The 22,478-nt window shown below is 34.6% G+C and overlaps 1 protein-coding gene across 2 annotated transcripts in view; it reads right to left on the reverse strand.

The window, feature by feature from the left end:
• Positions 1-5,519, reverse strand: part of LOC129916477 (zinc finger protein ZFP2-like) — a 29,380-nt gene extending 23,861 nt beyond the window's left edge. The window contains exons 1-3 of one of the 2 annotated variants that reach the window (XM_055996467.1): positions 4,579-5,518; positions 4,012-4,482; positions 3,794-3,914 (exon numbers count right to left, since the gene is read on the reverse strand). In XM_055996467.1, the coding sequence (XP_055852442.1) occupies positions 3,794-3,914; positions 4,012-4,482; positions 4,579-5,299 (1,313 nt within the window). In that variant the 5' untranslated portion in view covers positions 5,300-5,518. Of the gene's footprint in view, positions 1-3,793; positions 3,915-4,011 lie in introns of both variants that reach the window. The other variant, XM_055996466.1, reaches the window with a different exon arrangement.
• Positions 5,520-22,478: the final 16,959 nt, after the last annotated feature.

Below are 22,478 nucleotides of genomic sequence, written 5' to 3' on the forward strand. Positions count from 1 at the left end.
ATGACAGGAGTAATGTCCAGACGAGCAAAGTTGAGCCTTCTGCATCGTTGTTTCACATCCAGAAGGCTTTAAGCCTGGATTACAGTGCAGTGAAAATTCGGAGGCGAATGTTAAACACTAATTTGTACGCTTGAAGTCCACGAAAAGTTCAGCGAAACATGTTAAAAAGCGTATCCAGTTTGTAAAAGACCACATAAACTGGCCAGCAAAGTAATGGCGTAACATATTGTTTACTGATGAGAGCATATTTGTCCCCTTTGGTGGTACTGGATCTCCAGAATACGTCCGACGTCCACCCAATACGGAATATGTTCCAAAGTATACGACGGAAACAGTTAAACATGGAGGGTCGAAAATTTAAGAATTTAAACATATTTCTTTGTTAACAGCGGAACTTTTCGTGGACTTCAAGCGTACAAATTAGTGTCTAACATTCGCCTCCGAATTTTCACTGCACTGTAATCCAGGCTTAAAGCCTTCTGGATGTGAAACAACGATGCAGAAGGCTCAACTTTGCTCGTCTGGACATTACTCCTGTCATCTACGGCGGTCTTTTTTCTTCTTCTACCGCGCGTTTCGGGTCTTTCGTTGACTTTATTGCATTGGCTACCATTGTAGGGGAGCATCCTAATATAAACTTGAATTTCCAAGTAGGTATTCCCTTCTTCAAGCAGCTTCCGTATAAGTTTCCGTTATCCGAACTGCAGTGTTTTGCTCTTCGAACTTTAAATAGATTAAAACCGAAACAAATCGTTTTTTGTTGAAAAATTATTCAAATTATATGAGTACTTACTTTTAAACCAAAAATAAATATTCTAAGTTATAAACCGCTTTTAAATTCTTAAAAAATAACTTTAACTACTATTATTTTGAACAGGTCAAATTCGAAAGAACAACCGAAAATCATTGAAAAATTATTTGGCACCTTCTTTTCCACTTTAAAATTACGAACATTTATTAGTAATTGACCGTTACAAACTTTGACATCAAAGAAATTAAATTTTTAACCATAGAAGCATCGTAAATATAACAAATGTTATTTTGTTGCAGGCACTACTATTATTTTGAACACAGCTGTATGTATATTTATGTATTTGGATATAAGTGTAAGTGTGATATGTGTATGTACATTAAGTGACTGTGTGTATTTTTTTCTTTTCTTAAAAAAACACTATTTTTTTAAATTTTAATCTCTATAGAAAAAAATATATATCCATATGATTTAAACGGATTTTAAAAGAAAAAGTTTAGTTCTCTGAGAAACCGCCACAAATTTAAATATAACAAATTATCACGCAAAAGGGTATAACCTCAAAAACTGTTACAAAAGAGTATTTTTGATTTTCTAGCGATAATATCTGAAAAACGTGATGTGATAGAATTTTTCTGACTTCGGATTCGAGTTCAGCATACGAAAAACCATTAGAATATATACTCTGACTTCTATAAAAAAAAAAACTTTTTGATTAGTGAAATCGAATAGGGCAGAAAAAACGAACGGACTTTGATTGGAATATCTGAAGATTTAAAAATTATACCAAATTAGTTGAAACGCAGTCAAAAAGATTCATAAGGTGTGTTTTTTTGGCATTGCTATCCGTATCCGCAGTTGGCGTTCACATGCACTACAAAAACAATACGCAGCTGCCGATAGGAATACAAGCTAAACCAAGCTGCGGATAGAATTTTGACGAAGTGTATCCTTTCTCTTGGTGGTTGCATATAAATTTTTCATCAGTGTTGTATCCTTTCTCTTGGTGGTTGCATATAAATTTTTCATCAGTGTTGATATTTGGGAAATCCTACTGCGGATAGCTTTGCCAAAAAAACACACCTATATTTCGTCTAAAAATAGAGCCATTATTTAAGTTTTTACCGTAATTATTAACCCCAACATGTGTGAGAGTACGTAAAAGTACGCTTTTTTCATAACTAATTAAGCCCGCAAAAGCGAATAGCTAGATAAAAGATTTTGAAAAAGCTTTTTTTTGTACTATTTAGATCCCAAGGAACATTTCTACATCAAAAAATCTGGAGTTTAAACGATACGTGTGTACCTACTATAATATAATTTGAACAAAACCCTCTACGCCTTTTGATCTAAAAATTGATACATTATGTAGGTAAGTGAATTAAATTATTTTATAGGTTTTCGTGCTTGACAATTTAATCTAATTTGTTTTATTTTTTTTCACTTTTTAATCGTATAATATTTGAAAGTAGATGAAAAATTATTTGGGTGGTATGAGCTCCCAAAGCCCCTCTCTTGCAAATTACCTACAAAAGTTTTAGCGATAATTAGAATGGGCCAAAATAGATTTGGGGTGTTTCAACCCCCTCCCCTGAGTCCGGACCCCAAAATATTGCGTTGCTATCCGAACTTCATATGTGTACAAAGTTTCAGTTCGATATGATAAGGGGAATCGGTTTTTTAATTTCTTTGTCAGTTACAAACAAAGCTAATAAAAGCGTTTCAATAACACTGGTCAACAAGGTTTTTGTTACAGACACCAAGATATACTTTTCTATAGGTTTTTAGGGTGCTGAGCTCGAATCCGAAGTCAGAACAATTCTATCACATCACGTTTTTGAGATATTCCCGTTAGAAAATCGAAAATGCCGCTTTTTACCAGTTTTCGAGATTATTCCTCAGCTTTTGGTTATTTGTTTTAAAAAAATTTGTAACGGTTTCTAAAAGAACTAAATCTTGTCTTTCTAAATCCGTTTAAATCTTTTAAATATCTCTTTTCTTCTTTGAGAAATCTTAAGTTGAAACCAACGTGTTTGGTATATCTCATGTTTATTTGCTTTTAATAGCAAATCTCGAAAATTTATTTGCCAATCGCTTTCAAATTTTGACACAATGTTCCATTTAGAATCTCGCAAGTTTTTATATTTGCGAAGGTGGTGAATCGCGGTGAGATACATCAAAGCGTGACCAAGTCTGATAGTTATACTTAATAATTACGAGTGACAAAAATATAATTTTTTCTTATTAAAAACAATATAAGGACTTACAGGAATGTAAATGAAACGTTGTGTCAAAATTTGAAAGCGATTGGCAAAGAATTTTTAGAGATTTGCTATTAAAAGCAAATAAACATAAGATATACCAAACACATTGGTTTCAACTTAAGATTTCTCAAAGAAGAAAAGAGATATTTAAAAGATTTAAACGGATTTAGAAAGACAAGATTTAGTTCTTTTAGAAACCGTTACAAATTTTTTTAAAACAAATAACCAAAAGCTGAGGAATAATCTCGAAAACTGGTAAAAAGCGGCATTTTCGATTTTCTAACGGGATTATCTCAAAAACGTGATGTGATAGAATTGTTCTGACTTCGGATTCGAGCTCAGCTCCCTAAAAACCTATAGAAAAGTATACCTTGGTTTCTGTAACAAAAAAAAAGTTTAATTTTGTTGACCAGTGTAATTTAAAAAAAAAACTGAATTTAATTTGCTAATTTCCTGTTTGCCAACTTTTTTTGGGTGCGTTGAATAAGAATTTCCAATTAAATTTTTCGAGCAATGTCAATGTGTAAATCAAGCCAATAAATGCAAAAACCTGAACAATAACCATTTTATTGAATATAATGCATTATTTAGGAAATCGCCACAAAATCTACACGCTATTTACACGTGTTAATATAAATTCACGTGTATTTACTAAATACACGTTTAAATAAAGTACACGTGTAAATATTTTTTAGATATACGTGTACGCGTACACGTGTATCGGGTACACGTGTTATTAATTACACGAACAAAATCGTAGGCTCTAATTTTTACTCACCGTTTTTTACATAAGTCACATTCGTAAGGAGTTAATTCGACATGAGACACCAAGTGTTCTTCCAAATTAGATCTTTGAATGAATTTTTTTCCGCATTGGTCACAGACGAAATCTTTCATACCTTAAAAAAAAACTCAAAAACATAACCCATATACCATAAAAAAAACTCAAAAACATCACCCAACGTATAAAATATAATTTTTAATTCTTTTTCTTACCTGCATGCATTTTCTGATGAAATTTCAAATTGGATGAACTCGTAAATTTTTTGTCACATAAATTGCAACCGTATACCAATCGCATTTCACCTGGCAGATGACATTTCGAATGAATATGAAGTGAGTTTGTATTATTAAAACCTTTGCCACATTTTGAGCAAAGGAGCATTTTAAAATTCACATTATTGTGTTTAGATTGTCGATGGTTATTCAACTCTCTGAATGAATCAAAGCTCACATTGCAAAGGTCACATAGCAACATCAACTGTTGACGGTGCCGTTGGCGTACGTGGTTAATTAAGCTATAGTACCGTGGGAAATCTTTAAGGCAATCTACACAAGTCCATAAAGCTACCTTAAGCTCAACTTTATCATAATGCTCAACAAGCTCTTGAGCAGTAAAAAAAACTTGGGCACAGTAAACGCATTTCCAAGGGTAGTTTGACCACGTCGAGATGTTCATTTGATTTGCTGAAATAAAGTGAGACGAATCAGTATCGTCCTGAAGATACACATCTTTCGACTCATAATATGACGAACAATTCGATGATTCCTCAACATCAATACCTTTGTCCTGTTCCTGTTTACTTTCATTATTTCCTTCAACTTCAATTATTTCGATCTCTTCGTTATCGAAATTGAAATCCTCTGCTCCGTAATCTGATTTTGTTTCAACATCGCAGTCACTGGCGATCATAAGTTCCTCAATCTTTGTGTCTTGTATAACATCTTCGTCGGATATGAGAAATTCGTAGGTTTCTTCTTTTTCTTCGTTTTCAGTATCAATATTTTCTAAGCATATTGGAGTCCTTGAATCATTTTGTGCTTTTACTCCATTATCATCGTTTCCATCTCCGTTTTTTGAAAACTCCGAATTTGTGAGAGGATCAATATCATTAGAATCAAGTTGTGGTATATCTTTTCCTATAATTGATTGATTCTTTAAAGACGCAGCGGTTGAAGCTATCAAATCATAAGATTTTCGTTCTTCAAGAAGTTTTTCCTGTTCTGGAGCAGTAATGTTTTCAGAAACATGGACTTTTTGTTGAATATTCAAAAGTTTTTCCAATGATTGTTGAGAGTCGTGAACCCTCACGTAGAATTCGAAAGAAACATTCAAATTCCGAACACATTCTGGACACACACCTCGAGGCAAACCATCATTTAAATCCATCTCAAATTGGCAGCACTTAAGCAATTTCGTACATAAATCATGGTTTTTGTCTCGAATAAACGTAAGCGTTTCTGATTTCTTGAGTGAAGCACACAAGCGACAAATTGCAACCATTGTTGTTAAAATGAATAAACTTATGTGACACCACTTCACTTATTATACTTTTCTTTACCGATTACAATGACAAGACCAATTTACTTTTTTTAAAACTTAAATGAAATAATAAAAAGTAATTTATTACTTATTTAAATTTATGTACTTGAATACTTAATTTAGTTAGAACTGTACAATGTACAGAAAAATTTGGCTCGAGTTTAATATCTGAATATCAGTAATCTGTAAAACCAAAGAAACTATGAAGAAAGATGTTAGAGGTGCGTTCTTTTTGTAACCATTGGAGGTGGCAGCATGATACTTTTTCCTTTTCCCATGATAAACAGGCCTGCCAGGTTGGACTATTTATCGGAAATTGCGCTATCTTTTTCCAAAACGCCTGATAACATTTTCAGGATGACAGCCCAATCATAAGGTGTGTTTTTTATTACAACCGGTCTTAACTGGACAAAAAAAAACGCAGTCTGGGCTAAGCAATTTACATGTTAAATACAACAACACCTTAGCCCCTTGGGCTTAGTTGTTTAGCCCGGAGATTTCTCTGGGCTTAACTTTAGGTGTGTTTTTTATTACCACCGGTCTTAACTGGACAAAAAAAACGCAGTCTGGGCTAAGCAATTTACATGTTAAATACAACAACACCTTAGTCCCTTGGGCTTAGTTGTTTAGCCCGGAGATTTCTCTGTGATGCGTTCTTTTATTCGACGATGTTAACTATTGTTAACAATAGTTAACTTTCATCGTTCCTAAATAAGAAAAAAGTTACAAAGTGTAACATCGTGACGTCACAACATCGTTCCTAAATCCATTGTTGAAGTGTCAAATAGTTACATTTTGTTACTTTTTCCAACTCAGCTTCTGGACTTGAGTTTCAATGTTAATCTGTCAAACACAACTAAATGGGGAAGAGAGGGGATGATGTGAGAAGAGAATTTCTTGTTTGTTTCCATATTTGAAATTATTGAATGCATATTTTTGTTTCAATTTGCTTAGAATTAAAAAGAATTATTTCAGTACCAAATTAATTTTTTCTTGTTTATTCATTCATAAAATTAATTTCTTTTGACAGATCAACAAAATGTAACATTTAGTCGTTCCTAAATCAAAGTTAACATTTTGTAACAAAATGTAACAAAAACAAATACAACGATTTTTTTGACATAACAACAATAGTTAACATTAGGTGTGTTTTTTATTACAACCGGTCTTAACTTGACAAAAAAACGCAGTCTGGGCTAAGCAATTTACATGTTAAATACAACAACACCTTAGCCCCTTGGGCTTAGTTGTTTAGCCCGGAGATTTCTCTGGGCTTAACTTTTTGAAGAGTTTTAAATCTGTGCTACCAAACTAATTTTTTCATAAATTGTTTAGAATTTGTTTAAAAACGTGAAAACTCACGTTTGGAAGGACAAAACGTATTAAAATAGTTTTGCTAGCATACATTTTTGTATCTCTTTGTAAAACATATATGAAAAATACAAGAAAATGACGAAAGCGAAAAATATGACAACTCTAAATTTTTGTTGTGTCTGCTGTTTTCGGAACATTCAATATACAGTGCTGCCAAGATTTCAGGTTAAGCCCCGATGCGTTTTTTTTGTCCAGTTAAGACCGGTGGTAATAAAAAACACACCTATTGTTCAATAAAAGAACGGACCACTGGGCTTAACTTTTTGAAGAGTTTTAAATCTGTGCTACCAAACTAATTTTTTCATAAATTGTTTAGAATTTGTTTAAAAACGTGAAAACTCACGTTTGGAAGGACAAAATGTATTAAAATAGTTTTGCTAGCATACATTTTTGTATCTCTTTGTAAAACATACATGAAAAATACAAGAAAATGACGAAAGCGAAAAATATGACAAATCTAAATTTTTGTTGTGTCTGCTGTTTTCGGAACATTCAATATACAGAGCTGCCAAGATTTCAGGTTAAGCCCCGAGGCGTTTTTTTTGTCCAGTTAAGACCGGTGGTAATAAAAAAACACACCTTTTTTGAAGAGTTTTAAATCTGTGCTACCAAACTAATTTTTTCATAAATTGTTTAGAATTTGTTTAAAAACGTGAAAACTCACGTTTGGAAGGACAAAATGTATTAAAATAGTTTTGCTAGCATACATTTTTGTATCTCTTTGTAAAACATACATGAAAAATACAAGAAAATGACGAAAGCGAAAAATATGACAACTCTAAATTTTTGTTGTGTCTGCTGTTTTCGGAACATTCAATATACAGTGCTGCCAAGATTTCAGGTTAAGCCCCGAGGCGTTTTTTTTGTCCAGTTAAGACCGGTGGTAATAAAATTACCACCTATAATTGGGCTATAAATAGCCCAAATCTAATTTTGGACAAAAAATACCCTTAAGTCGAAGGAACAAATCTAACTAAAACTCGGGTTTCCCTCCAATTTCCCTCCAATTTCCCTCAAATTCTAAACAGAATTGTAAAAAAAACTAAATGAATTTCTTTTGGGATTTTTTTTATCTGGGAGAAGATTTTTTTTATTGATGAAGAACACTGGGTGAAAAATTCCTTTATTCGGTTTTCAATTTCATTTTGGAAAAAGTTAAGAATTAACGAAAATAATGGAAAAAAATATTTGTGGCGGAATATAATATAATAGAAAATATATTAATAATGGTTGTGCGGTAGCGCGTACGGGTAATTGTATGATAAAAATTCCAAACTGGAACAACAACACGGGTAGGTGTAGGTGTGGAATATTTTTCATACAAATAACCGTACCGCTACCGCCCTTCTAACAATTTTGCTTCTATAATGCCTTATAGAAGCAACAACTGCATCTGTAAAGCTTTATAGAACCAAAATTGTTTGTCGGGCGCATGTACCCTTCGGTGTGGCCAAGCCTTTACTTTTCAGATAGTTTTGGATGGGCGAGTGGAGAAGTTTCATGAAAAGCCCTAATATTCGAAATCAAAATATACCATGAAGCATTTGTATGAAGTAATAGCCCCCTTGGAAGTAGAAAAAATATTAACCACTGCAATTTTTTTTTCAGTTTTTACAAATTTTTCCCTAGGACTATTTTCTTCATGGAAATGAGCCATTTTTGTCTTGTCACACACACAATTACAAAAAAAAGTTATTCTCATTATGTTCTATCACTCCGGAAAAGTGCCTGGCTACACGGTTATTTTTCAATCGCCTAAGCAGAAAGTTTGTTGGCAAGAGGGATGAAGAGTGAAGGGGGAAGATGCTCAGGAAGGGAACTGAATTTTCTGAGGGCAGTAGGTGGAAGTGGTCACCCTTCGTACACATTATAGAAGCAAAATTGTTAGTAGGGCACCCTTAGTACAGTGAGCATAAAACAAAAACTAAACGGTATTCAAACACGTGCTTACTAGTGTGCATACACATAGTAGGCGCCGAGCTGCTAGATAAATTTTGAATCCTAAGTGCAACGGATTCGGTCGCCACAAGACTTTTAGTGTTTTTTAGTGCTCTGAGTAATTTTTTTATGTACATTTGATGTCATGTTGTGTTTAAGTTAAGTATGTTTTTGGCTAAACAGTAATTGTTGATTAAAGTGTTAAATTTGTGTTTTAATTATAAATATTGCAAAATCTCAGTACATTTTTTCAAAAATCGATTTTTCTGCATTATGCTTGGGGAGCATTCGTACAGTCAAACATGGGGCACATTCGTACGCATACGTATGCCCGCCAGTAAATTTTCTTGAGAAGATAACAATCAAAACACGGAGTTACAGTTTTATTGAAATGAAATTTAAACCTCTATAATAAGTTTTTAAGTTTTTCGCATTCTATAGTAAATTAAGGTTGGTATTTTTATATATGTAAATAATAATTTGTTTCAGAATCATCGAATCGAGAAAAATTAAGTTTTTTATTTTTTTTTGTTTTTTTTCTGAGTCAAGTTCAATTAATTAATAAATTAATAAGTAATTAAATGTTTTAAAACTCATATTTGGCATTTGACAAATCAAAAGTTAGTCAAATTAACGTTTTAAATATCCTGTACGAATGTACCCCATGTGCTGTGCGAAGGTAACCCACGGGTGGGGAGGATTCGTACAAAAATCTAATCCCAGTAAAATGGCTATAACTATTTAAGCCTTTGACTTAGAAGTGTCAAATTTTTTTGTAAAGTGTAATCATATACATATTACAAATAAAGTCCATTTTCTCGAAGCTGGAGTGAGTAAATAAATAACTAAAAAAAAAATAAGTAAAAACTGTACGAAGGGCGACCACTTCCCCCTATAGTTCCATTGCTAAAATTTTCATTTTCTAGGAACAAATGTCAAAAAGAGGAAAAACTAAGAAATGGAACTGTACTGCCCTCAGAAAATTCAGTTCCCTTCATGAGCACCTTCCCCGACTAACAATTTTAGTTCTATAAAGCTTTACAGGTGCTTGCTTGTGTAAAGCTTTATAGAAGCGAAATTGTTTGTAGGGTCCCCCTTCACTCTTCATCCCTCTTGCCTACAAACTCACTGCTTAGGCGATTGAAAAATCACCTTAAGTCGAAGGAACAAATCTAACTAAAACTCGGGTTTCCCTCCAATTTCCCTCAAATTCTAAACAGAATTGTAAAAAAAACTAAATGAATTTCTTTTGGGTTTTTTTTTTATCTGGGAGAGGATTTTTTTTATTGATGAAGAACACTGGGTGAAAAATTCCTTTATTCGGTTTTCAATTTCATTTTGGAAAAAGTTAAGAATTAACGAAAATAATGAAAAAATATTTGTGGCGGAATATAATATAATAGAAAATATATTAATAATGGTTGTGCGGTAGCGCGTACGGGTAATTGTATGATAAAAATTCCAAACTGGAACAACAACACGGGTAGGTGTAGGTGTGGAATATTTTTCATACAAATAACCGTACCGCTACCACCCTTCTAACAATTTTGCTTCTATAATGCCTTATAGAAGCAACAACTGCATCTGTAAAGCTTTATAGAACCAAAATTGTTTGTCGGGCGCATGTACCCTTCGATGTGGCCAAGCCTTTACTTTTCAGATAGTTTTGGATGGGCGAGTGGAGAAGTTTCATGAAAAGCCCTAATATTCGAAATCAAAATATACCATGAAGCATTTGTATGAAGTAATAGCCCCCTTGGAAGTAGAAAAAATATTAACCACTGCAATTTTTTTTTCAGTTTTTACAAATTTTTCCCTAGGACTATTTTCTTCATGGAAATGAGCCATTTTTGTCTTGTCACACACACAATTACAAAAAAAAGTTATTCTCATTATGTTCTATCACTCCGGAAAAGTGCCTGGCTACACGGTGATTTTTCAATCGCCTAAGCAGAAAGTTTGTTGGCAAGAGGGATGAAGAGTGAAGGGGGAAGATGCTCAGGAAGGGAACTGAATTTTCTGAGGGTAGTAGGGGGAAGTGGTCACCCTTCGTACACATTATAGAAGCAAAATTGTTAGTAGGGCACCCTTAGTACAGTGAGCATAAAACAAAAACTAAACGGTATTCAAACACGTGCTTACTAGTGTGCATACACATAGTAGGCGCCGAGCTGCTAGATAAATTTTGAATCCTAAGTGCAACGGATTCGGTCGCCACAAGACTTTTAGTGTTTTTTAGTGCTCTGAGTAATTTTTTTATGTACATTTGATGTCATGTTGTGTTTAAGTTAAGTATGTTTTTGGCTAAACAGTAATTGTTGATTAAAGTGTTAAATTTGTGTTTTAATTATAAATATTCCAAAATCTCAGTACATTTTTTCAAAAATCGATTTTTCTGCATTATGCTTGGGGAGCATTCGTACAGTCAAACATGGGGCACATTCGTACGCATACGTATGCCCGCCAGTAAATTTTCTTGAGAAGATAACAATCAAAACACGGAGTTACAGTTTTATTGAAATGAAATTTAAACCTCTATAATAAGTTTTTAAGTTTTTCGCATTCTATAGTAAATTAAGGTTGGTATTTTTATATATGTAAATAATAATTTGTTTCAGAATCATCGAATCGAGAAAAATTAAGTTTTTTATTTTTTTTTGTTTTTTTTCTGAGTCAAGTTCAATTAATTAATAAATTAATAGGTGTGTTTTTTTGTTTATCTATATAGATTTTGTGCAAAAAAACGACATCGGGATTTTTGAAATCCATGCAAACATTTGGCACCACTGTACATATACTTTGGCAGCTGCTGTCTGTCAAAATGATGCTTTTGTTTTTTTTTTTATTTTAACTCCGAAGTGGGAAGGCCATTACATCCATGTTGGATGCAAACAAAAATTTTCATATGGCCATGGCATCCATGTTGGATTCAAAAAAATTGTTTTTTCACAAAAAACCAAAAATTATCTTTATATTCTTAGCTACATTTTGAGACCATGACCATTAACATTAGTTGCGTCGTTCTTGTGTTATAAGCGTTTGAAGGTAGCCATATTGAATTTTTTTTCGATTTTTTTAAAAATCAACTGTGAAAACTTTTTTATTTTTATTTCTAATTTTTCGAAAAAACTTTGGTAGTTTTATATACATATCTGTTCAACAATCTTATCAGGATCCATTTAAGACTTTTATCTGAAAAGTGCATTGCGTATATCTCGAGATATTAACATTTCAATGCAACCATGTCAAACAAATTTTTGACTATTTTTTTCTATGAGAGTTTTTTTCAAACCTCGTTTTCTCCGCTTTTTTTTTTGTTAATATTTTCAGATATTTTTGTATGAACACAGCAAATAAAGTACCTTGGCACTACTGTTTTTATCGAGAGAAAGTAAAATCTGGATAATTATCTGGATTTTTCAAAAATCTATACAGATAAAGTTTTTGTTGTTTTTAACACGTAAATTGTTTTGTTTTCAAAAATCTCGATGTCGTTTTTTTGCACAAAATCTATATAGATAAACAAAAAAACACACCTAATAAGTAATTAAATGTTTTAAAACTCATATTTGGCATTTGACAAATCAAAAGTTAGTCAAATTAACGTTTTAAATATCCTGTACGAATGTACCCCATGTGCTGTGCGAAGGTAACCCACGGGTGGGGAGGATTCGTACAAAAATCTAATCCCAGTAAAATGGCTATAACTATTTAAGCCTTTGACTTAGAAGTGTCAAATTTTTTTGTAAAGTGTAATCATATACATATTACAAATAAAGTCCATTTTCTCGAAGCTGGAGTGAGTAAATAAATAACTAAAAAAAAAATAAGTAAAAACTGTACGAAGGGCGACCACTTCCCCCTATAGTTCCATTGCTAAAATTTTCATTTTCTAGGAACAAATGTCAAAAAGAGGAAAAACTAAGAAATGGAACTGTACTGCCCTCAGAAAATTCAGTTCCCTTCATGAGCACCTTCCCCGACTAACAATTTTAGTTCTATAAAGCTTTACAGGTGCTATAGTTGCTTGTGTAAAGCTTTATAGAAGCGAAATTGTTTGTAGGGTCCCCCTTCACTCTTCATCCCTCTTGCCTACAAACTCACTGCTTAGGCGATTGAAAAATCACCTTAAGTCGAAGGAACAAATCTAACTAAAACTCGGGTTTCCCTCCAATTTCCCTCAAATTCTAAACAGAATTGTAAAAAAAACTAAATGAATTTCTTTTGGGTTTTTTTTTTATCTGGGAGAGGATTTTTTTTATTGATGAAGAACACTGGGTGAAAAATTCCTTTATTCGGTTTTCAATTTCATTTTGGAAAAAGTTAAGAATTAACGAAAATAATGAAAAAATATTTGTGGCGGAATATAATATAATAGAAAATATATTAATAATGGTTGTGCGGTAGCGCGTACGGGTAATTGTATGATAAAAATTCCAAACTGGAACAACAACACGGGTAGGTGTAGGTGTGGAATATTTTTCATACAAATAACCGTACCGCTACCACCCTTCTAACAATTTTGCTTCTATAATGCCTTATAGAAGCAACAACTGCATCTGTAAAGCTTTATAGAACCAAAATTGTTTGTCGGGCGCATGTACCCTTCGATGTGGCCAAGCCTTTACTTTTCAGATAGTTTTGGATGGGCGAGTGGAGAAGTTTCATGAAAAGCCCTAATATTCGAAATCAAAATATACCATGAAGCATTTGTATGAAGTAATAGCCCCCTTGGAAGTAGAAAAAATATTAACCACTGCAATTTTTTTTTCAGTTTTTACAAATTTTTCCCTAGGACTATTTTCTTCATGGAAATGAGCCATTTTTGTCTTGTCACACACACAATTACAAAAAAAAGTTATTCTCATTATGTTCTATCACTCCGGAAAAGTGCCTGGCTACACGGTGATTTTTCAATCGCCTAAGCAGAAAGTTTGTTGGCAAGAGGGATGAAGAGTGAAGGGGGAAGATGCTCAGGAAGGGAACTGAATTTTCTGAGGGTAGTAGGGGGAAGTGGTCACCCTTCGTACACATTATAGAAGCAAAATTGTTAGTAGGGCACCCTTAGTACAGTGAGCATAAAACAAAAACTAAACGGTATTCAAACACGTGCTTACTAGTGTGCATACACATAGTAGGCGCCGAGCTGCTAGATAAATTTTGAATCCTAAGTGCAACGGATTCGGTCGCCACAAGACTTTTAGTGTTTTTTAGTGCTCTGAGTAATTTTTTTATGTACATTTGATGTCATGTTGTGTTTAAGTTAAGTATGTTTTTGGCTAAACAGTAATTGTTGATTAAAGTGTTAAATTTGTGTTTTAATTATAAATATTGCAAAATCTCAGTACATTTTTTCAAAACTCGATTTTTCTGCATTATGCTTGGGGAGCATTCGTACAGTCAAACATGGAGCACATTCGTACGCATACGTATGCCCGCCAGTAAATTTTCTTGAGCAGATAACAACCAAAACACGGAGTTACAGTTTTATTGAAATGAAATTTAAACCTCTATAATAGGTGTGTTTTTTATTACAACCGGTCTTAACTAGACAAAAAAAACGCAGTCTGGGCTAAGCAATTTACATGTTAAATACAACAACACCTTAGCCCCGTGGGCTCAGCTGTTTAGCCCGGAGATTTCTCTGGGCTTAACTTCTTGAAGAGTTTTAAATCTGTGCTACCAAACTAATTTTTACATAAATTGTTTAGAATTCGTTTAAAAACGAGAAAACTGACGCTTGGAAGGACAAAATGAATTAAGATAGTTTTGCTAGCATACATTTTTGTATCTCTTTATAAAACATATATGAAAAATACAAGAAAAGGACGAAAGCGAAAAATATGACAACTCTTAATTTTTTTTGTGTCTGCTGTTTTCGGAACATTCAATATACAGTGCTGCCAAGATTTCAGGTTAAGCCCCGAGGCATTTTTTTTGTCCAGTTAAGACCGGTGGTAATAAAAAACACACCTAATAAGTTTTTAAGTTTTTCGCATTCTATAGTAAATTAAGGTTGGTTTTTTTTATATATGTAAATAATAATTTGTTTCAGAATCATCGAATCGAGAAAAATTAAGTTCTTTATTTGTTTTTGTTTTTTTTCTGAGTCAAGTTCAATTAATTAATAAATTAATAAGTAATTAAATGTTTTAAAACTCATATTTGGCATTTGACAAATCAAAAGTTAGTCAAATTAACGTTTTAAATATCCTGTACGAATGTACCCCATGTGCTGTGCGAAGGTACCCCACGGGTGTGGAGGATTCGTACAAAAATCTAATCCCAGTAAAATGGCTATAACTATTTAAGCCTTTGACTTAGAAGTGTCAAATTTTTTTGTAAGGTGTAATAATATACATATTACAAATAAAGTCCATTTTCTCGAAGCTGGAGTGAGTAAATAAATAACTAAAAAAAAATAAGTAAAAACTGTACGAAGGGTGACCACTTCCCCCTATAGTTCCATTGCTAAATTTTTCATTTTCTAGGAACAAATGTCAAAAAGAGGAAAAACTAAGAAATGGAACTGTACTGCCCTCAGAAAATTCAGTTCCCTTCATAAGCACCTTCCCCGACTAACAATTTTGCTTCTATAAAGCTTTACAGGTGCTATAGTTGCTTGTGTAAAGCTTTATAGAAGCGAAATTGTTTGTAGGGTCCCCCTTCACTCTTCATCCCTCTTGCCTACAAACTCACTGCTTAGGCGATTGAAAAATCACCGTGTAGCCAGGTACAAATAGGGGAAGGAAAACGACATTAAATGAACGCATTCAGAGCAAATTAAAAATGAAGAGTATTTCCACGTAGGCCAAGATTGAGTTTACAGGGGCGTTGGTAACAGGATGCCCTCTCATGAGCAAGGTTGTCTCCGTATTAGCTCATGACAAAATATATTTGTTTGTTTAGCGAATTTTTGCATGTTTAATGTTGAATTCAATTAGATATAATTTAATTTATTGTTAATTTATTTAACAGGTATTATAATTGATTTTGTAAAAAAAAGCTTGTTTATTTCTTAGAAGAAAAAAAAAACAAACCAAGCCATAGGTGCATGTATAAATTGAAAAAATTTAACAAAAAGAAATATTCATACAAAATTGACGGCATATAAAATCAATAGCTACTTTTAGGAACGACAAGTTAGCGAGAGTTAACAATAGGTGTGTTTTTTGTTTATCTATATAGATTTTGTGCAAAAAAACGACATCGAGATATTTGAAATCAAAACAGTTTACATGTTAAAAACAACAAAAACTTTTTCTGTATAGATTTTTCAAAAATCCAAATAATTATCCAGATTTTACTTTCTCTCGATAAAAACAGTAGTGCCTAGGTACTTTATTCGTTGTGTTCATTCAAAAATATCTGAAAATATTAACAAGACAAAAGTGGAGAAAATGAGGTTTATAAAAAAGATCTCATAGAAAAAAATAATCAAAAATTTTTTTGACATTGTTGCATTGATATGTGAATATTTCGGTATATACGCATTGCACTTTTCAGATAAAAGTCTTAAATGGATCCTGATAAGATTGTTAAACAAATATCTACATAAATTTACCAAAGTTTTTTCGAAAAATACAAATAAAAATAAAAAAGTTTCCACGTTTGATTTTTAAAAATTCGAAAAAAAATCAATATGGCTACCTTCAAACGCTTATAACACAAGAACGACGCAACTTATGTTAATGGCCATGGTCTTAAAATGTAGTTAAGAATATACAAATGATTTTTGGTTTTTTGTGAATTTTTTTTTTTTGAATCCAACATGGATGCCATGGCCATACAAATGGTTTTTGTTTTTTTTGTGAAAATTTTTTTTTGCATCCAACATGGATGTAATGCCCTTTCCACTTCGGAGTTAAAATTAAAAAAAACAAAAGCAAGATTTTTGACAGACAGCTGCCAAAGCCCTTCAAGCAAGAAAACGGAGTTCAGAAAAGACACTCCGACCGAGAAAAGCGGGGTTACACTCACACACTTGCAACTTTTTGTGTATGAACACAAAGTCGAAGGAGAAATCGCGGTGAAAAAACCAATACATATAAAATCGGCTCCGCGGTGATTATAATTTCCATACTAATTTGAGCCGCCGCCGTGGGACCCTTCAAGCAAGAAAACGGAGCTCATTTTTGACACTCCGACCTCCAAAAGCGAAATGCGAGGTTGCACTCACACACTTCTGTATGAACACAAAGTCGAAGGAGAAACGTGGTGAAAAGTGCGAAAAGGAGACAAAGGCAAAGGCGACATTTTGTTATTTATTGCAGATGGCAGCTTCTCGCGTGTCGTGGTCGTGGCTCATTAATATTAAAATTCTTTTAACAAATTGGAAAATTCTAACTAAAAATAAAGGTACGCATTGCTGAAATGTAGCTTAGCAATTTTCTAATAAATAATTTTGTGTTTTTGTAGAACATTTTCTTCTCCAGCAACCTAACCACCGCCAACAATCAACAGCTACAATTCTTTTCAACAATTTATGGAACTAAATCACACACCACTCCAACTCCAGCCGCTAGCCAGTGTCAACAGCAAAAGAAAATGATGAAAATAATTTCATGATAGTGAAACTAAAATAAAAAATTTTGATCGTCCCTTCAAGCAAGAAAATTGAGTTCACAAAAGACACTCCGACCTCAAAACGAGAAAAACGGGGTTGCACTCAAACACTTGCAACTTTTTGTGTATGAACACAAAGTCGAAGGAGAAATCGTGATGAAAAAACCAATACATGTAAAATCGGCTCCGCGGTGATTATAATTTCCATACTAATTTGAGCCGCCGTCGGACCCGTTTCTTAGTCGAGGTCGGACTCAGGCGGAGTGGATTCGGACCGAGGTAGGACTCGTTTGCTTGAAGGGGCTTTTTTTTGTTGCAAACCCTTCAAGCAAGAAAACGGAGTTCAGAAAAGACACTCCGACCTCCGACCGAGAAAAACGGGGTTGCACTTACACACTTGCAACTTTTTGTATATGAATACAAAGTCGAAGGAGAATCGTGAAAAAGTGAGAAAAGGAAAACGAACGTAGGAAAGACAAAGACAACAAGACAAGGTATAATGCGTCATTTATCATTTTGTTATTATTTGTCGTGTATTGCAGTATCTCGTCGGTGGTCGGGTCGTGCGTCGTTCTAAAACTAAATACATTGTTTTATTAATATGGAAAATTTTATTTCAAAAAAAGGTATGAATTGCTTGACGTGCTTCTGCGATTTTATAATTAATAATTTATCATTTTGTTGTTTTTCAAGGAGTTCAATAAATGAGACGCTAGCTGAGAATTTTCACTCTAACCTAAACTTCCCACAACGTACAGCAGCTACAATATTCTTCAATGATGCGAATTCTCCAGCAGCTGTATCAACGAATACAATAAAATAAAATTTTGTCTTAAAAAAAAAAAACAAAAAAATTTAAGAAAAAGAAAATAATTCGTGTTCTGTTTTGGTTGCAAATGTTTCCAAATGTCAAGCGCCAATATTTTTCCATTCCAATGCCAGACGTCATTCATTCCGACTTCGGCTCCGTTTTCTCGAAATGGAGATTTTCACCACACCAATACATATGCAATCGACTTCGCGGTGATTATAATTTCCATACTAATTTGAGCCGCCTTCAGACCCGTTTCTGAGATGAAGTCGGACTCAGCTCAGCCTGAGGCGGAGCGGATTCGGGCCAAAGTCGGACTTGTTTGCTTGAAAGGACCCTTCAAGCAAGAAAATGGAGTTCAGAAAAGACACTCCGACCTCCGACCGTGAAAGACGGGGTTGCACTCACACACTTGCAACTTTTTGTATATGAACACAAAGTCGAAGGAGAAATCGTGGTGAAAAAACGAATACATATAAAATCGGCTCCGCGGTGATTCTAATTTCCATACTAATTTGAGCCGCCTTCGGACCAGTTTCTGCCTCGAAGTCGGACTCAGCTCCGCCTGAGGCGGAGCGGATTCGAACCGAGGTCGGACCTGTTTGCTTGAAGGGGAATGTCTTCAAATGCCAAACGTCATTCGTTTTTTGTTCCTTTTTGTGGTAGGTTTTCGCTGCTCCGACTCGGGTACGACCTCGGCTCCATTTTCTTGCAATATATATGCAATCGGCTTCGCAGTGATTATAGTTTCCATACTAATTAGAACCACCGCCGTGGGACACGTTTCGTAGTCGAGGTCGGACTCACGTCGGAGCAGATTCGGACCAAGGTCGGACTCGTTTGCTTGAAGGGAAGTGTGTGAGTGCAACCTCGTTTTTCGCGTTTTGAGGTAGGAGTGTCTTTTCTGAGCTCGGTTTTCTTGCTTGAAGGGTTAACATAACTGGTTGAACAGAATGAAAATTCGCTTGTAGCAAAGAAAAACGTCGTGGTACAAGATGTCAAATAAATTCGCTCAAAACGTAGAAAAGATGAACAGAATTATGTGGCGTACAAAAATGTCAATTGCCTTGAAAAAAAAATAATTTTAACTGAGTAACCACATTAGAAACGTCAAAAGTCATTCCGCTGGTAGCTTGAAGTAAAAGTCAACTCAACTTGTACCACAGCGAATTTCCTTGCCACAGCCACAGCTACGTATTCTGGCACCAATATACTAATTTTATACTTTTTAACTTTGACAGCGACACAAGACACAAGCCACAGCTACATCATTCTGGTCTACCAGTAAGCGAATAAAATAAAAATAACGCACTTCGGGCCATAAACAAACAATACCAAGACTGGAAACTGAGCGGTCGAATGACGTTTCCCTACAAGCTGCGAGGTGTGGTGAATGTCGTCAATCTATCGTTGTGTTCGTGTTGGATGTGTGGTGAATGTCGTGAATCTATAAATGTGTGCGTGTTAACGTCATTTACCAACGTGGTGGCTTTCACATATATTCACAGACAACACTGTACACAAAAGTGTTTTGGGGGGTAAGACGTACGAAAGTTTCCACCCTCCCTTCAAGCAAACAGGTCCGACCTCGGTCCGAATCCGCTCCGCCTGAGGCGGGCGGAGCTGAGTCCGACTTCGGATCAGAAACTGGTCCGAAGGCGGCTCAAATTAGTATGGAAATTATAATCACCGCGAAGTCGATTGCATATGTATTGGTGTGGTGAAAATCTCCATTCCGAGAAAACGGAGCCGAAGGCGGACCTGAGCCGGAGCAGCGAAAACCTACCAGAAAGAGGAATAAGAAAGGGATGACATTTCGCATTTGCGACCAAAAAAAGAACAAGATTTATTTTTTTTTTCACTGAAACTGTTTTATTTTTTATTTTATTTTGGCAAACGAAATTTTCACAATAAATACAATATAAAATACAATACATTTTTTTTCATTTTATTTCATTTGATGCTGCTGCTGTTGTTGGTGTTTTTTTAGATATCCAATCGCATGTTTCACCTTCTAGATTTTTCTTCATCATTAGAGATTACATCTACAACACAAGAAGAAACAACATTTTAACCCAAACACTTTGAGCGATATATAAAACATACCTTTTTTGTTTTCCATATTGTTTATAATTTAATAAAATTGTTTATAATTAATAAACTAACAATATACAAACAACGACACGAGACACGACGCGACCAAACACTTCAACAAAAAATAACAAAATGACGCTTTGGCTCTTGTTCCTTGTTGGCCTTGTCTTTCTTTTCCTTTTCTCATTTTTCACCACGATTCTCGTTCGACTTTGTGTTCATACACAAAAAGTTGCAAGTGTGTGAGTGCAAGCCCGATTTTCGCGGTCTGAGCTCGGAGTTTCTTTGTTGAACTCAGTTTTCTTGCTTGAAGGGCTTCAAGCAAACAGGTCCGACCTCGGTCCGAATCCGCTCCGCCTGAGACGGAGCTGAGTCCGACTTCGGATCAGAAACTGGTCCGAAGGCGGCTCAAATTAGTATGGAAATTATAATCACCGCGAAGTCGATTGCATATGTATTGGTTTGGTAAAAATCTCCATTCCGAGAAAACGGAGCCGAAGGCGGACTTGAGCCGGAGCAGCGAAAACCTACCAGAAAGAGGAATAAGAAAGGGATGACATTTCGCATTTGCGACCAAAAAAAGAACAAGATTTATTTTTTTTTCACTGAAACTGTTTTATTTTTTATTTTATTTTGGCAAACGAAATTTTCACAATAAATACAATATAAAATACAATACATTTTTTTTCATTTTATTTCATTTGATGTTGCTGCTGTTGTTGGTGTTTTTTTAGATACCCAATCGCATGTTTCACCTTCTAGATTTTTCTTCATCATTACAGATTACATCTACAACACAAGAAGAAACAACATTTTAACCCAAACACTTTGAGCGATATATAAAACATACCTTTTTTGTTTTCCATATTGTTTATAATTTAATAAAATTGTTTATAATTAAGAAACTAACATTATACAAACAACGACACGGGACACGACGCGACCAAACACTTCAACAAAAAATAAGAAAATGACGCTTTGGCTCTTGTTGGCCTTGTCTTTCTTTTCCTTTTCTCATTTTTCACCACGATTCTCGTTCGACTTTGTGTTCATACACAAAAAGTTGCAAGTGTGTGAGTGCAAGCCCGATTTTCGCGGTCTGAGGTCGGAGTTTCTTTGTTGAACTCAGTTTTCTTGCTTGAAGGCATAAACAAAAAATACCAACCCTTCAAGTAAGAAAACGGAGTCCAGAAAAGACAGTCCGACCTCCGACCGAGAAAAGCGGGGTTGCACTCACACACTTGCAACTTTTTGTGTATGAACACAAAGCCTAAGAGAATCGTGGTGAAAACAGAGAAAAGGAAAAAAAAGTAGACAGACATAGCCAACAAGAGCAAAAGCGTTATTTTGTTATTTTTTGTTGAAGTGTTTAGTCGCGTCGTGTCTCGTGTCGTTGTTAATAAAATATAAGTATAATTATAAACAATTATATCAAACTATTAACAATATGGAAACAAAAAAAGTTATGTTGTATATATCGCTCAAAGTGTTTGGATTAAAGTGATGTGTTTCTGTTTGTGTTGTAGATGTAATCTCTAATGATGAAGAAAAAGGCAGAAGGTGAAACATGCGATTGGGCATCTAAAGAAACACCAACAACAGCAGCAACAACAAATAAAATAAAATGAAAAAAATGTATTGTATTTTATATTGTATATATTGTGAAAATTTCGTTTGCCAAAATTAAATAAAAAAAAAACAGTTTCAGTGAAAAAAAAAAATAAATTTGTTCTTTTTTGGTCGCAAATGCAAAACGTCATCCCTTTTTTGTTCCTCTTTCTAGTAGGTTTTCGCTGCTCCGACTCGGGTCCGACTTCGGCTCCGTTTTCTCGGAATGGAGATTTTCACCACACCAATACATATGCAATCGACTTCGCGGTGATTATAATTTCCATACTAATTTGAGCCGCCTTCGGACCAGTTTCTGATCCGTATTCGGACTCAGCTCCGCCACAGACGGAGCGCATCCGCACCGAGGTCGGACTTGTTTGCTTGAAGGGAAGACTGGAAACTCGGCGGTCAACTGACGTTTGCCTACAAGCTGCGAGGTGTGGTGAATGTCGTGAACCTATCGTTGTGTTCGTGTTGGATGTGTGGTGAATGTCGTGAATCTATAAATGTGTGCGTGTTAACGTCATTTACCAACGTGGTGGCTTTCACATATATTCACAGACAACACTGTACACAAAAGGGTTTTGGGGGGAAAGACGTACGAAAGTTTCCAGTCTTGGTATTTTTTGTTTATGCTTGAAGGGCAGTCTTGGTATAGTTTGTCGATGCTTCGGGCCATAAACAAAAAATACCAAGACTGGAAACTCGGCGGTCAACTGACGTTTGCCTGCAAGCTGCGAGGTGTGG

The sequence above is a fragment of the Episyrphus balteatus genome, chromosome 3, assembly GCF_945859705.1.
Source record: "Episyrphus balteatus chromosome 3, idEpiBalt1.1, whole genome shotgun sequence".
NCBI lineage: Eukaryota > Metazoa > Arthropoda > Insecta > Diptera > Syrphidae > Episyrphus > Episyrphus balteatus.